Raw genomic sequence first — 16,614 nt, forward strand, 5'->3', positions numbered from 1 at the left:
CTTCTTTAATCTCTCCTTCATTCCCTGTTCAATAAGCTGCAAATTGCTCCAGATCTTAATTCCTTCGAATTCCGAGCAAAGAGGACAGCAAGTTAACTGCCAAGCTAGGGAAAGTCCTGGCTAGGTCCCAGAATTCTAGTCTAGTATTTCATTCTTTATACCTAGCTGTCCCACCTGAAAGACCTATCTTATGGCTCCAGACACCTGATGACCATTAATGCCATCTCCCTTCTATACTTCAAGGGTCAGAGTTGCTTAATCTCACCTCGCAAGTGACTATTCACTTGACAGCTAATCAACCAGGTGCCAGGTTCCTGAGGCACCATCTCAGCAGTCACAAAGGTGGCTGGAAAGATGTGAGCCACATCAGTGCGGTGGCCCCGGATGGTTAGTATTTGTCCATGGAAGAAAGCTGTGTGGACATCTACTTCATTGCCCATGCCAAACAAGTGCCAGGCCACACGCTTCTGTGCACACATGCTTAGATCTGGTAAGTTACCAAAAACAAAGCCATTGATTGCTGCAAATAAAAATCCAAATAAAATATCAGAGTTAGGAAAATACAGCCTAATGGGAGAAGGTTTGCCATCTGACAATAATAATAGATAACATTTAAATAAATTTTTAAAAAGCAGACTATGTTGACCATATGCTTTATTTCATTTAAAACCTTACAAACACTCCTGGGAAATAAGCAGATATTGTTGCTCTCAAACAAACAACGAGAAAACCAAGGCTCAGAGAAATAAAGTTACTTCTCTGCCAAAGCCACAGAGCTATTAAGTGATAGAACCAAGATTCCAACCCAGAAATCTGAAGAAGTTTTCTAAAGAATGGGGTTTATTTTGCAAGCTAATCTTTCATTCCAGGCCAATTTCCTTCGGAAATTTCCACAGGACAATTTTCAAGTTAACTAATTACCATGGTTATCAAAAGCAATTGGTGTAACACTAAAGATAAATTTGAACTGTGCAAGCCATCCCTACATCTTCCATCTGAGTTTTCACCTCCCCTTGGAATTGTCTGGCTTTGATAAGAAGTAAATCCCTTTCTTAATTAAACAAAAATAAAATCAAATTGTTTCTATTACTAAAATAAATTATTTGCTCATGATTCAGGGCTTTTGTGTCTTTAGTTTGTTTTGGATTAATTAAGATGATCAACTCCCTCATTGCCAACCATTTCCCCCCACAAAGTGGGTAATTCTTGTAACCTTTTTAGGACAAAGAAATGTTGACTAATTGTATCAGTGGGCAACCCTCACCCTGAGTGACTGAGCATATAGTACTTGACTTTAGAATTGATAACCTAGGCCATTCCACATTAGAAGGCAGGGCATCTAATGGCAAGAGCACAGACTGTGCAGTCAGACAGATAAGGGTTAGAATTTTAGCTGTGCAGTTTATCTGTTAGCTGGATAACAGCTGACAGATCTGTTAGCTGTGATCCTGGATCCTCAGTTTCCTTATAGGTAAAATAGAGAAAAGATACCTACTATTTTAAGTTCTTGTGAAGTTAAAAAGAACCAAATATGTGAAAGTACCCACCAAATGCTAGGCCCAGTACAAACTCTCCATCAGTCTTCACTATCATGGTGTGGCCACCCTCTCCCAGCTCACCATGCATCCTATTGCTTTCCTGAAAGGCCTCATCTTCTTTGTCTACTGAGGCAGGGTCTGAGCAGTAAGTGACAATGTTCTCATCAATATGCCAGCTAAGGTTCTCATCTACCACACTGAAGAGCAGGAAGAAATAACTGTCCACATCCTTCCGCTGAGGAGGGGAATTCCCATCCAGGGTTCCTAGAGTAAGAAAGAAAGATGCCCTTGAAAACATCCCTTCCTTAGCAACAGTAACCTGCAAAGGGTACTCATAAGAAATAAATAGCAAGACAGGGTGACTTAAGAGTCTGTTGTCAACAGGAAAACAGATAAGGCCTTTTGCTGATAATTTCTTTTATTTTCCTATTTTTAAATGTTTATTTATTTATTTTTAGACACAGAGAGAGAAAGTGGGGGAGGGGCAGAGAGAAAGAGTGGGGGAGAGAAAGGATCCCAAGAAAGCTCTGTGCTATTGGCACAGAGCCCAACATGGGTCTCAAACTCACAAACCGTGAGATCATGACCTGAGCCGAAATCAAAAATCAGATGCTTGACTGACTGAGCCACCTGGCACCCCTTTTACTGCTAATTTCGATTTCCAAATTTTGATTACCCCAGTTAAACTCAATTCAGCTGAGCCTAGGACTTGAAGGTTAAGCATATAGGATTAATATCCCTCCCACCATCCCTACCTATGCTTTCAACCCAGGGCTTTAATCTGACCATACTTCTGCAACACCCAGGTCTTCTGGGCCTGGCAGTACTTAAATTTATCATATTTCCAACCAAGTTCCAGTTCTTCCCAAATCCTAATGGCTCCACTTTTGATATAAATCACACTTAAACTCTTAGTGCACACCTTACTTTTATGTTACTTGACTCTCATCATTACTAATTCAAGGTTTTAAAATGAAGTAAGAAAAAAAAATAAGAAAACATTATTTTTTAAATGTTTATTTATTTTTTTTAGAGAGGGAGAGCTGGGGAGGGGCAGAGAGAGGGAGACACAAAATCTCAAGCAGGCTTTAGGCTCCGAGCTGTCAGCACAGAGCCTGATGCAGCACTTGAACTCACAAACCACAAGATCATGACCTGAGCCAAAGTCAAACACTTAACCAAGTGAACCACCCAAGTGCCCCAAAAGTTTTTTAAAAGGTAATGAAATTAAAAAAAATAGTAGAAAGAAAGTTTAGTGTGGTTTATTCCTAATAATAAATAAAGGTGCTGGATTAACACTCCTTGAGGTTGCTGTTTAATATGTAGGTGATCCAACACACATCACTGCTTCCTAGAAATATCCCACACCACATCTCAGTAGCTCACCCATGGGGTCTGTACCTCTTTTACAAGTGATAAGGGGTCCAATGAGACCAGTAGCAATGTCTCGTGGAGCATCTACATGAGAATGGTAGATCCAGGTGAGGCATGCTGGGTCAGCATCAGTGGGTGCGTGGCCTTCTGGAATGGTCCAGTTGTAAATGTGGCTGCCTCCCGGGAGAACAAAGTCATCAGCTTTTAGCTGACCAGAGGAGCCATCTGGGTATAGGGAGCCTAGAAAATGAAATTGCACATGCCCAATCTCAGGGTGAGTGAGAACGAACGTAACAGATATAGAAGCCAAGAGAAGGATGATATATGAGACAGTGGTCCTCACAACCTGAAGAGGGCACCTGTTCAGGTAATATCCAGCCAAAGAACCACAGACTTTATATCAACCTCCCAGCACCTGGAGAGGTGCCAGCCATTGGAGAAGGAGCTGTGGCCATGGAAAGTGCTGCACAGCCTGATCCAATAGTATCCTCGTGCAAAACCAATGGCATAGAAGCAAGAAAGAAGACAGAATTCCTGCCCCCACTGCCCTTTCTTCAGGCCCTCTTTGGAAAATAGACAATTACAGAATTTCAATCTAAAGCTAACTGAAGTTCCTCAAAATATTAAAAATAAAACTACCCTATGATTCAGTAATCACATGACTGGGGATCGACCCCAAAGAAGAAGAAGAAAAAGAAAAAAAAACTGAGAAACTCTTTATCTTTCCTTCTATTCTAAATGACAGCCTTGTTGTATAAAGAATTTTTGGCTGCATATTTTTCTTATTCAGCATGTGAAATATCTCCTGCCACTCCATTCTGGCTTGCCAAGTTTTAGTGGACAAGTCTGATGCTAACCATATATGTGTCTACCCTTGTAGGTTAAGGACATTTGTCCCTAGCTGCTTTCCAAGTTATTTCTTAGTTTTGTATTTTTCAGGTTTCACTCTGATATGTCAAGCTGATGACATGTTTTTGCTGATTTTGAGGGGAGTTCTTTGTGTCTCTTGGACTTGAATGTTCATCTTCCTCTGGGACTCTTATGATACAGATATTGTTTCATTTTATGGAGTCACTAAGTTCCCTAAGTCTCCCCTCATGATGTAATAGTTTACTTTACTTCTTATTTTCAACTTCATTATTTTCCACAATTTTATCTTCTGTATCACCTATTCTCTCCTCTGCTTCTTGAGTCCTCATTGTGACTAATCCGGTTGGTTTTGCATCTCAGTTATAGAATTTTTATTTCAGCCTCACTAGATTTTAGGTCTTTGATCTATTCAGTAAGGGTTTCTCTGGTGTCTTCTATGCCTTTTTAAAGCCCAGCTAGTAGTCTTATGACAGTTGTTCTAAACTCTTGTTCAGATGTATTGTTTATATCTTTTTTGAGCAACTCCCTGGCTATGATTTCTTCTTGACCTTTCTTTTGGGGAGAATTCCTCTTGTCATTTTGGCTAAGTTTCTGCCTTTTGCATGGTTTAAAAGCGTGTTATGTTTCCTGAAACTGAGAGTACTGCTATATTTAAAAGGGGTCACGTGGCACTTTAAGAAGTATTTCTGGTATATGCTGTGTGCACTCTGCTGTTGTGTTTTGTCTGCTCTTTCCCACTGGTCAGTCCTCTGCTGAGTTTCTCCTTGATTTTAATGGGAAGTGTTTGGACATTTAAGTAGGTGTGCTTTGATTTGATTGTTAAAATAAGCCTAGAGGAAAAAATCCTGATTCCCCAAAACAAGAGAAATGGAAAGGGAATTTAAAAAAAAACAGAGAATTAAAAAAAACTATACAATCGATTCCAGAGAAAAATAAAGGAAAAAAAAGTAAAGTAAAAAGAAAAAGAAAATACAAAAAGAAGACTGATCAAACAAAACAAAACAAAAACAAAACAGAACAGAAACGGAAATGAAACAAACAAGAAACTATGAACCAATTCCAAAAAAAAGAAAGAAAGAAAGAAAGAAAGAAAGAAAGAAAAAAAGAAGAAGAAGAAAGAAAAAACAGGAAAAAAATAAGCCTGGACCTATTTCCACCAGAACTGCAGGTGTCATTTTGAAGCACTCAATTTTCAGTATATTTAGTGTATGTTGGGTGCTGCCTATGCTGGTCTTCTAGAGGAGAGACATTCTGTGCTGGCTTAAAGTCAGTCTTGTTCTAGTAAATATGCAGTTGCCAGGCACAGGGGGGTGGGTTTAGTGTAAATATGTCCTGCTTTCACTGGGGGCTGCTGTGCTGCTCTGAAGTCCCATCCTGTTGGTATTGGGGGGGAAATGGCACCACCCTAATCTCTTGTTCCCAGACAGGGGATCTTACACCCTGTACTGTTCAGGCAGCCATCACAGAATAACAATATCAGTCAACTTACCCTGCACCACAGCTCTCCTGTGTGCTTTCTTTGGCACATGGCTGGGATTCAAAACTTGAAGTCTTAAAGGACCCAGCACTGTGTGGACACACCCCCTTCCTCTAGAGTAGAGCAAAAACACTAATTCAAAGGGATACATACACCCCTATGTTTATAGTAGCATTACTTACAATAGTCAAGACATGGAAGCAGCCCAGGTGTGCATCCATTGATGGATGGATAAAGAAGATATGATATCCATCTATCTCTCTATCTATCTATCTATAATATAGATATCTATAGATAGAGTTATGAGTCTGTTTCTTGGTTTCTTCCCCCTCCCCGTTTTATTTCTGTTGCTTATATCTATAATATAGATAGATAGATATAGATATATAGATATATAGATATAGATATTGATATATAGATATATATGCAATGGAGTATTATTCAGCCATAAAAAGAATGAAATCTTGCCATTTGCAATGACATGAATAGAACTATAGAGTATTATGCTAAGCAAAATCATTCAGTTAGAGAATGACAAATGCCATGTGATTTCACTCATATATGGAATTTAAGAAAGAAAACATATAAGCAAAAGAAATAAAATGGGGAGGGGGAAGAAACCAAGAAACAGACTCATAACTATAAAGAACAAATTGATGGTTATCAGAAGGAAGGTGGGTGGGGGGATGGCTTAAATAAGTGATGGGGATTAAGGAGGGCACTTGTGATGAGTACCAGATGATGTATGGAAGTGTTGAATGACTATATTGTACATCTGAATCTAATATAACATTGAATGTTAACTATATTAGAATTACTTTTTTAAATGAAGCCAACTTAATGATCAGTTGGTCCACTTACCCATTTTACAGAGGATAAAACTGTGGAAAAATAACTTACCCAAGGTGATACAGGGTGTTAGTGGCCCAGTCAAAACCTGATTCCCTTCTACTTCCCTCACTCACTGTTGTGTCATTATCATAGGCCATTGGATGGGGGTTACAGATTAGTAAACTGAACTTCCTCTTAAGAAGAAAACCGGACCTTTCAGAAGACTGTGACACTGTGCTGAGATGAACACTGGATGTTACATTTAAGTGATGAATCACTGGGTTCTACTCCTGAAACCAATACTACACTCTATGTTAACTAACTTGAATTTAAATAAATAAATTAAAATTAAAAATAAATAAATAAATAAATAAACCCATGGGCACAGTACCTGATGCTCACTAAGCTTTTCAAGGGCTTATGGAATTATTTAAGATTCAGAAGAAAGAATGTGTTGTTCAAAATGTTAAGGTAAAATAATGAAATTAGGATTATAAATGTTTACAAAATATAATATGTTAACTAGTCAAGTAAAACCCACCTCAACATATAAGTAAATTAAACATATGCAAATTATATTAAATGTGGTATATAAGTAAATTAAACATATGTAAATTATATTAAATGTGGTATATGGATGCAAAAAAAAAAAAAAAGAAGACTGTGACACTAGAATAACACTCCATTACATTTGAAGCACACTCTTCTCTTCCCAAAGTACAGTCAAATATTTTATGTATATTATGGAGGGCACTTGTTTTGATGAGCACTGGGTATTATATATAAGTGATGAATCACTAGATTCTACTCCTAAAATCAATATTATACCAAATTTTAACTAACTATAATTTAAATAAAATTTTGAAAAAATCCTATTCAAGTAATTCTTTATGATAAAAGGTAGATTGAATCTCCATATTATCTACCCTGCCAATTCAGATCAATAAGGAGATTAAATATTATTTTCATTCCCAGCTCCTGTCTCTAAAATGACACTAAAAGAAATGTAGTCTTTGTTGTGGATAGGAGAAAGAAAGGGTGGTCTGATTTACCTTCTGAGTCCTTCTCATAGAAAACACCATGGGGGTGGATTGTGTAAGGACGAGTGGCAAAATTCTTCAGGTGAATAAGGATGACATCTCCCACCTCAGCCTGCAACACTGGCCCCAAGAAGCCCAGCCAAGTAGGCTGGGCAATTTCATCCACATAAGAGCTATCTCTGTATTCCTTGTAGATGGTCTTCCTGTAGCTGCTCCCTATCCGGTTCTTGTCAGATTTTAAGAAGCTGGAAGCTACTCTGGGAAGAAAGAAAAGAATGATGCACAATTTTGCCACAGTCTTTAAACATCTGGAGACCTTTCTCCAGGGGGAGCTGACCAAAAAATGTCTATTTTTGTTTAAGAGAAAATGTGATTGTACTGATCAAAACACAGAAGCTTTAGGTTAGAATCTAACTGTTAGACAATGGGAAGCATTAAATTCAACTATATAAAATTGAAATTAGACTATATTAAATTGTTGATATTTGACCACTTTTAAACTCCAAAAAAAAAGGCAATTTCACACTTCAACCTAAAATATATAGTAATGAAGAGACAAGCAATTACGGACTCACTCTTTTTAGGTCATCAACTCCCAATCCATATGACCTGACCTTGAGTCATCTTGCTATATATGAGAGGTCTTCTAGCATAATGGTTAAGATCACAAGCTCTGGAGCCAGATGATTCCCATACTGCCCATATTGTCACTTACAAATTTGTGGAACTTTGAGAAAGTTACTTAGCTTTTTTTTAAAGTTTATTTGTATTTAGATTGAGAGAGAGATAGCAAGTGGGGGAGGGACAGAAAGAGAAGAAGACAGAATCCCAAGTGGGCTCCGCACTGTCAGCACAGAGTCCAATGTAGGGCTCAAACTCATGAACCGTGACATCATGACCTGAGACAAAGTCAAGAGTTGGGCGCTTAACCAACTGAGCCACCCAGGTGCCCCAAGTTATTTAACTTCTTTATGCATATTTTTCCCATCGTAAAATGGACATAATCATGGTACCCAACTTGAACAGTCAATACTGGTGACTAAAAAATTTTAAATACATAAAGAGCTTAAGACAGTGCCTGGAAAATAGTAACAGCTTAATAAATGTTAACTATTATTTCAAAGTATTAGGAATGGAAGATAATAAAGTTATCCCTCAAGGACACCTTTAATAAAAAGACTGTTACTCCAAAACTAGATGGGTAGGAAGATGGTTTTTCAAAAAAAGATAGCTGCTAGTCTTACTTTAGTTTTTCTTATAGAGTTCTAAGACATTACAATTAACTTTAGAAAACTCTGACACTTTGGGGAGACAAAGTGACTCAAGATCACAAAAGAATCTTTAATACATTTTTTTTTCCCCCAATAGATATTTGTGGAGAATCTTCAAGCCTCTAAGATTAAGAAAGGTTAATCTCAGGGAGCCTGGGTGGCTCAGTTGGTTGAGTGTCCGACTTCGGCTCAAGTCATGATCTCACAGTTTATGGGTTTGAACCCCGTGTTGGACTCTGTGCTGACAGCTCAGAGCCTGGAACCTGCTTCTGATTCTGTGTTTCCCTCTCCCTCTTCCCTCTCCCACTCACACTTGGTCTCTCTCTCTCTCTCTCCCTCTATCACACACTCTCTCCCTGTCTCAAAAATAACCATTAAAAAAGAAAGGTTAATCTTATGGAAACTGTGAAAGGCAGAATTGTGACAAGAGTACCAATTTTGTATTCACTTTACCCAGGCTTAAATTCCAGCTCTTCCATTTACTAGCTGTGGGACTTGGGCAAGTCACTTGATCTTCCTGAATCTCAGTTTTCTCATCTATAATATGAGGATATTCATATTCACGTCCTAGAGTTTTGTGAGAATTAGGTGAGACAAAGTATGTAAATTTCTAGTATGGTGACTGTCATAGAGAAAGTGTTACATGGTGATAGCCATTACTGTTAGTTACCTGATTCTGAGGATTACCATAATTTTTCAAGTTTTCACATATCTGAAATCAATATAGTTCCACTGACCTATGGTAGCATGGTTCCATCACATACATCTTAGAAATACTGTATATTTTTCACATTTCTTTCTTCTTTGAAAGCATTGTAGATAACATTTTAGAATCAAGAGAATATGGAATTACCTTTAGGACCCTAAAAATGCTGGAACACCTCAGTGTGGAAAAGCATACTCCATATAGGATGCTGGCACCTGAGTGAACTAACCATCTTACCAGGAAACATGCCACTGGGTGTATGGCTATGGAGATCAGGAGCTGGCTAACCACACCCTGAAAAAAGGTCTTCAAAAGGCTACCTCTTGAGCTCAGTGGTGCCCCCCCCCACTCCAGCTATAATTGCACAAATGATTAAACATACGTATCATTGTCCAGAGGCTGGTTCATGATGACATTCCTTCCCTTGGGAGCATAGTTCCACTGCACATCCAGGATGCCCAAGTAGTAGACTCGAGTGGCCCCATCAGTCAGTCGGGGCCACAAAGGTTGCAGAAACAACAGAGCCCAGAAGAGATGGCCTGGTTTCATGGCCCACATAACTCTGGGAAACAGACAAATGAATAGCTGCTGGTATGAAAGAAAGAAAGAAGAAAGAAAGAAGAAAGAAAGAAAGAAAGAAAGAAAGAAAGAAAGAAAGAAAACAAAAGGGCTTTGTGTGTGTCTGGAAAACTAAAAAGGCAAGAGCCAAACCAAGTGCCTGAGAAAGCAAAAACCAATTAGCCCAGAATCTCTCTCTCTCTTACCTGATCCCTTTCAGTTCAAGAAACATTCAATAATATCTGTATATTGGACTTTGGAGAGCAAAGTTAAAAGGTCACTTATAGTGATAATTATGTATCACTTCTTTCAGATTAGAAATCTGGATAGAGTTCCTTCAAAAGTATAAAAGTAAGAATGTACTCCGGCCCAAGAATCAGGAAACAGGCACTAGAAACCTGATTTGGCAACTAACTTATTACCTAAGTCAAGTCACCAATTCTTCCTCTGCTTCTTTTTTCATTGTTGTCACTTCCCATCCTCTTTGAATTGTGTTTAAAAACAAATGATAATTAAATGTCCATGAACACTAGAATGAATGACTAAATTGTATTTTATTCATACAATGGAATTCTATAGAGCAATGATAATTAACCCACTACAACCTTACATAAAAATATGGATGTCTCTCGCAAATGTAATGTTACAGGAAGAAACAAGACACCAGAAACCAGAGAAAAAGGTACATTCTATATGAATTAATTTCTGTGAAGCACAAAATCAGACAAAACTAATCTATGTTGTTAGAAGTCAGGATAATGTTTACCCATTAGGAAGGGAAAAGTGACTAAGAAAAGAAGAGGATAAAAGCTTCTAAGTAATGTTATGTATCTTGATCTACACATACTGGTTACATGCGTGTATTCAGTTTGTGAAAATATATTGAGCTATAAACTTGGAAAATATATTGAGCTATAAATTTAGCATTTGTGCACTTTTCTGCATATATGTTATACTTCAAAGAAGTGAAAAATGAAACAAAACAAGTGAGAATATGTGAGGGAAATATTAACTTCTCAGATGAAATTTTCTCTGCTATGCACAAACCCTTTTTATTGGAACAATCCTGAGTCAGAGTGAGAACAAAAACCTCTAGGCTTTCATTCTAGGTTTTCATAGTACATCAGCCAAGATGTTAGACTTGTGGGGGGGGGGATGAAACATTCAGTCATACCATACACAGCTACAGTCAAACTCAGAAACGCAGACAATAATATAAATAAAGATAAATAAGCTTATGCAATCCTATCTAAAAGCAGAAATGCATGCACTTGCATCCACACATAAAACGACACTGTCACACAGAGCCTTTGTACTTTAATAATAATAATAATAAATTTATATTTATTGAGTGTGCATAATAAGCCAGACACTATTCCATGTGTTTTATGTAGATTAAATCTTTTTTTTAATTGTTTTATGTTTTTTTTTAACTTTTTTTAACGTTTATTTATTTTTGAGACAGAGAGAGACAGAGCATGAAAAGGGGAGGGCCAGAGAGAGGGAGACACAGAATCTGAAACAGGCTCCAGGATCTGAGCTGTCAGCACAGAGCCCGACATGGGGCTCGAACTCACGGACCGCGAGATCATGACCTGAGCGGAAGTCGGCCGCTTAACCGACTGAGCCACCCAGGCGCCCCAAAGTTTATTTATTTTTGACAGAGACAGAGTGTGAGCATGAGCTGGGGAGGGGCAGAGAGAGAGGAAGACACAGAATCCGAAGCAGGCTCCAGGCTCCAAGCCGTCAGCACAGAGCCCAAAGCGGGGCTCGAACTCACAAACCGCTAGATCATGACCTGGGACGAAGTCGGATGCTTAACTGACTGAGCCACCTAGGCAGCCCATGTAGATTAAATCTTTTAATCCTCACAACCGCACTATGAAACATATGCCATTATTATCCCTACATTATGGAGGAAAAAACTACAGAATAGAAGTGTAAAGTAATTTGAACAAGGTCACCTCATTAACAATCAGTTGAGTTGGGTTGTTAGCCCAGAAATTATGATTCCATTGTCTATATTCTTAATCACCTTACTATACCACTTTCCACAAAACATACTTGCACACTCACATACATATATACACAGAGAATATGAATATGCCATATCCATAGCCATATCTTGGAAACCCTGTACATTCTGAAACATGCAATCACATGTAGTTATAATCACTTCTAGAAACAGACATGCATACTCATATTGGAAGGGAGACACTGAATTGATATCATTTTTGATTATGATAATAATTATGGAAACTGCCATTTATTGAGAAGTTACTATATACTAAACACCATGTTCAGTGGTTTATATAAATTATTTCACTAAATCCTAGTCCTACACTCATGAGATAGGGACTGTTAATCAAAAATAGAAAATCAAAAATATGCACAGACTCACATATGCATAGGAAATTCCCAGATATTTATTCTGGCTAGGCCTAGATATTTACCTTGATTAATAAACAGAACAATAGACTTGCCTACAAAATCTCAGGCCCTTCCCCACACAGCAGTGGCCTGGATTTTTGTTTCCAAAACCTAGGCCTCCCACTGACCAGTTGGGTAGCCTTTGGTAATATTTAACCATGCTAAACTTTTTTTCCTTACCTATGAAATATATATAATAATATCAACCTTGGAGAAGTAAATTTGAAAACTTACACAAAAGGGCCTCAGTACAATTAGAGTTTGGAACATAACAGAAAGTAACTGCTTGTTTTCTTCTCCTTCTACCCCCTGGCTATAGTTTTTGTTTGTTTGTTTGTTTGTTTGTTTGTTTGTTTTAATAATCTGCACTGTCTCCACACACCATATGTTCTATATTTCTACTCTAAGGCGAATCTAAATCCTAACTTTCCCAGAAGGCCCTTTGTAGGCTCTCTATACCAGTGTCCTCTGAAAGACTACTTACTCTCTACAACACCCAATTACATTAAGTCAGACTTTGTATTTTTGTTACCCTTCGGTGAGCTGCCTCATGAACTGTTTTTATTTCCCAAATTTGACTATAAACTCTCTGGAGGTGGACATCATGTCTTAGAAGTCTTTGTGTTTTGCCAAAAATGGTGATGGGGGCTCTGCAGGTATACCATAAACAGCTACTACTAGAGTGTCATAAAGTGACACAAACATACATTTTTCCACTAGTTGACACTAGTTCAAGTTTGCCACTGATTTAAAGAGTGACTTTACACAAGTTACATCACCTTAGTGAGCCTGAGTTTCCTTATCTATAAAATAATAGAGCTGCATTATATAGTTACTACCTTTGTGGGGTCAGAATATTTGAGAATATAATGAAATGCAAATTGCAGAACTACAAAAAATATTTTACATAAAGAGCTCTCAAAAAGTCCTTTTAAGCTCTCACACTCTGCCAATACTCACATTCACTAATGAAACACAGGTGCATTTACATGTGTCTACACATAGTACCACATATGGTCACACAAATTCCTTGGAACACTCAACAGGAAGGGAGTGTCTTAATTCAACAAAAGTCTGGATATAACATAGACCTTGTTTAAGCAAAGATGCCAGCAAAGCTGTTGTGCCTTAAACTCACTTAACTAGAGAGAAAAATGCCCCAGATAAGAGTTTCACCATTAGAGAAGTACATAATAAATGTGAAAACATTCTATAAATAAACCAGTACAGATCTTCAGCATACAATGAACAAGCATTAAAAAGTGGTGACTAATGACCAGAAGAGCTAGATAATAAATCCTGGGAGAAAAATGCTACCTAGCATTTGCCTAGCACTTCCCACTATACAGCATGGTTTTTATATCTGCCATCTTGTTAATTCTAAACTTTTGTGAGATAAGGATTGTCTTCCCCATTTTTCATCCAGTGCACAGGGTTTGAAATCAGACTACCTAAACAAAATCCTGGCTCCACTTTTCCAAGCTCTGTGATTTTATAAACTGCTTCATTTCTCTAGACATAGTGTTTTCATCTTTGAAATTAAATTAATACTATTAGTTACATCTCAGAGTAGCTTTGAGTATTAAATAAATTAAAATCTGTAAGTTCATAGGACACAAATAAGTGATCAAGTTGCCCAAGTCAGTAATCAAAAAGTATTAATAGCTATTATTATTACAAATGGGAAACAGGTTTAGAAATGAAACTTGACAGGATCACGAAGCTTTAACATTTTATAGATAGCTACAACATGTACACACTCATAAGTTCCAATACACAGTAACACATACTAAGCATACATGTACATGTATATGTATATGGCTGAGATTAGTCTCTTTGGAAGCAACATGATATAATGAAAAAAAATCAAAACTTTTGAGTCAGATAAACTCAGGTTTGAGTACTGTTTTCAGTTGTGTTTGAATGAGATAGCATTGAGTACTTAATAAGCACCTGATAAATATTAGTTTTCTTAGTTTCTAACACACTGGCTAGTCCTCTTTTTCTTCCCAAAACTGCATTTGTTGTTGCTACTGTTTTTGTCATTTTTAATTTGTTTTTACAATACAGTATAAGAATAGAAGAAAGGGAAAACCCATAAATCTCCTTAAGGATCACTTGGGTATTTAATGGTAAAACTGAAAGTTTTCATATTCTAGAAAAAAAAGGGTTATAGTTCCGGAATCATCATGTATTAGTTGTGATAAAGAGCAAGTCACCTAATATCCTGAGCTATAAGTGGAGGTGATCTGTTAAATGGAAATAATCTCTCCTTTGGGCTCCTCAAAAGTTTGCTATGAAAATCTGGTGAGGTAAAGGATGTAAAACCCTATGTAAACTTTTCACTTGGGCAGGGCTATTTTCTCCCAGCTGAGTCCACAGGAGGAAGTCTTAAAGAAAGGCCAGACTGAGGATGGAAAATAAGAGGGAAAGGTGAAAAAAAAAAAGAAATGAAATAGGCAAGGTGAGCAAGAGTCGTGGATGAAAAGAAAAGGAAAGAAATAAATAAAATCAAAAGAAAGAAAAGAAAACAAGAATGAAGAGATGACCAAAGGAGGAGAGGGGGGAAATAGAGAGAGAGAGAGAGATGGAGAAAGAGAGAAAGAGAAAGGGTGAATGAATTTTGGGGCTACTTGGAATTAGATATAGTTTAACTAATATACACTTGAAAATAGCCTTAGGGGGAAGGTCAGCTAGCAGTAGATCAAACCTCTCTTTCCTTTACCTTATCTTCCTGTCATCTCAGTATCATGTGGGCCTGATCCCCATTACCCAGGACAAATTGTGTTGTTTTCCCTAGAATTTGCAAGTTTTTCCTTCAACAAGACAATGCTCTTTTCTCTCCCTCCATCTTTCTGTCTGCATTGGGCTACACTGGGCTGGACAGGTTTATTCTAGAGTGAAAGGATCACTCAAGGGAGCATAGGAATTCTTAGCTACTCTTGGCCGCCTGTCTTAATCTCAGCAGCCTTCCTAACAGAACCCTCTGTCAAGACTGACCTTTTGGTTCTCTGTTTTTTAAAGGTTTAATGCTCTTTCTTCACTCTGTAACTCAAAACAAAACAAATAAGCAAAGGGGGGAAAAGTGAGAGAGAGAGAGAGAGAGAGAGAGAGAGAGAGAGAGAGAGAAAAGCCAAGAAACAGACTGTTAACTGTAAAAAATGAACTGATTATTTCCAGAGTTGGTGGGGGTGGGGGGATGAGTGAAATAGGAGATGGGGATTAAGGAGTTCACTTGTGATAAGCACCAGGTGTTATATAGAAGTGTTGAATCACTAAATTGTACACCTGAAACTAATATTACACTGTATATTAACTAACTGGAACTTGAATAAAAACTAAAAAAAAATAGATTCCATATAGGGATTTTCTCACCTTCAATAGGCATAGGCCTTTCTTTTCTGGGACGGAAAATGGAGAGAGTGTTAAAAGCCCCAAGAGGATCCAGATAGTACAAATACAATTTGTATTATTGTTTAATCATTATTACTGTATCCTAGTATGCCGGAGGTAGGAAAATTGAGGCCGAAAAAGGAAGGGACTCACCTAAAGTCCTCAGAACTAGTACTAGAACCTAAGAGTCCTGATACCTCATCCTGGCAATAATTTCTGGCATATCACATTTATATCATTCCTGGGACAATATGATTCCACTACATACTTGCATTTGTAGTAATAAGACTGCTTTATTTCTTCATACTCCAATTGTGGTATCATAGAAGCAAACTAATTTGAAATCAGAAGACATAGAATCAAATTCTTCCTCTTGCCTGTAATAGCTATGTGATCTTTCAACAAATCACTTTTACCTCCCTGAGCCTCAGTTTTCTCATCCAAAAATAGGAATATTTATCTTACAGGAGTATTTTGAAATTAAAATAAATAGATGGATTTAAGACCCTAGCAAAGGGCTTGTAATACAATAGATGCTCTGTAAAAAGACTGAATGCATTATAGATTCATACATCCATAAAGACTTTTAGAAACCATCTTATTTCAACCCCAGAGAGGTGAAGGGATTTGCTCAAAGTCAACCAGCCAGTTACTGCCAAAGCCAGAATTTGAAAACATGTTTTCTAAAATATTTCTACTATTTAGACATTATGTATGGGAAATAATTTAGATTTTAAGCTGATAGTTTGGTTCAGCTATCGTTTATTGGCTTAGTCTATGCCAATCTGGATCTCAAAACACGAAACCAAGTGGTTGTTTCAAGCATTTGAGATTCTCACTTTAGTCTTCATATCCATCACATCAATAAACTCCTCAATTTGTGAGACAGAGGACTAGCACATTATTTCAACAAGAAAATTAACTACTCTCTACAACTCCATAACCATTCCTGAAGCAGTTAAGCCAGGGTGGTCCTGGTCATTTTGGCCAAAGGAATGAAAGGAGCCTATTGTTCACTTTAACTTCCCTGAACACCTAGCCAAGCTTCCTCCAACTTCTCTGCCACTGACTTTCTCTCCCAGTGGCCAAAAATTCCCCTAAATCCAGCCACATAAAGGTTTCACAA

General features: G+C 37.6%; 1 protein-coding gene across 6 annotated transcripts in view; it reads right to left on the reverse strand.

Annotated features, from left to right (window-relative positions):
- HEPH (hephaestin) overlaps positions 1-9,669 on the reverse strand; it is an 87,262-nt gene extending 77,593 nt beyond the window's left edge. For 5 of the 6 annotated variants that reach the window (XM_047092535.1, XM_047092540.1, XM_047092539.1 and 2 more), the window contains exons 1-5: positions 9,490-9,656; positions 7,143-7,387; positions 2,940-3,152; positions 1,620-1,802; positions 266-520 (exon numbers count right to left, since the gene is read on the reverse strand). In XM_047092535.1, the coding sequence (XP_046948491.1) occupies positions 266-520; positions 1,620-1,802; positions 2,940-3,152; positions 7,143-7,387; positions 9,490-9,656 (1,063 nt within the window). Of the gene's footprint in view, positions 1-265; positions 521-1,619; positions 1,803-2,939; positions 3,153-7,142; positions 7,388-9,489 lie in introns of all 6 variants that reach the window. The other variant, XM_047092538.1, reaches the window with a different exon arrangement.
- Positions 9,670-16,614: the final 6,945 nt, after the last annotated feature.

This window comes from Lynx rufus, unplaced genomic scaffold (assembly GCF_022079265.1).
Source record: "Lynx rufus isolate CCGP_SWC_20201006 ecotype Redwood Valley unplaced genomic scaffold, mLynRuf1.p SCAF_30, whole genome shotgun sequence".
Taxonomy (NCBI): Eukaryota; Metazoa; Chordata; class Mammalia; order Carnivora; family Felidae; genus Lynx; species Lynx rufus.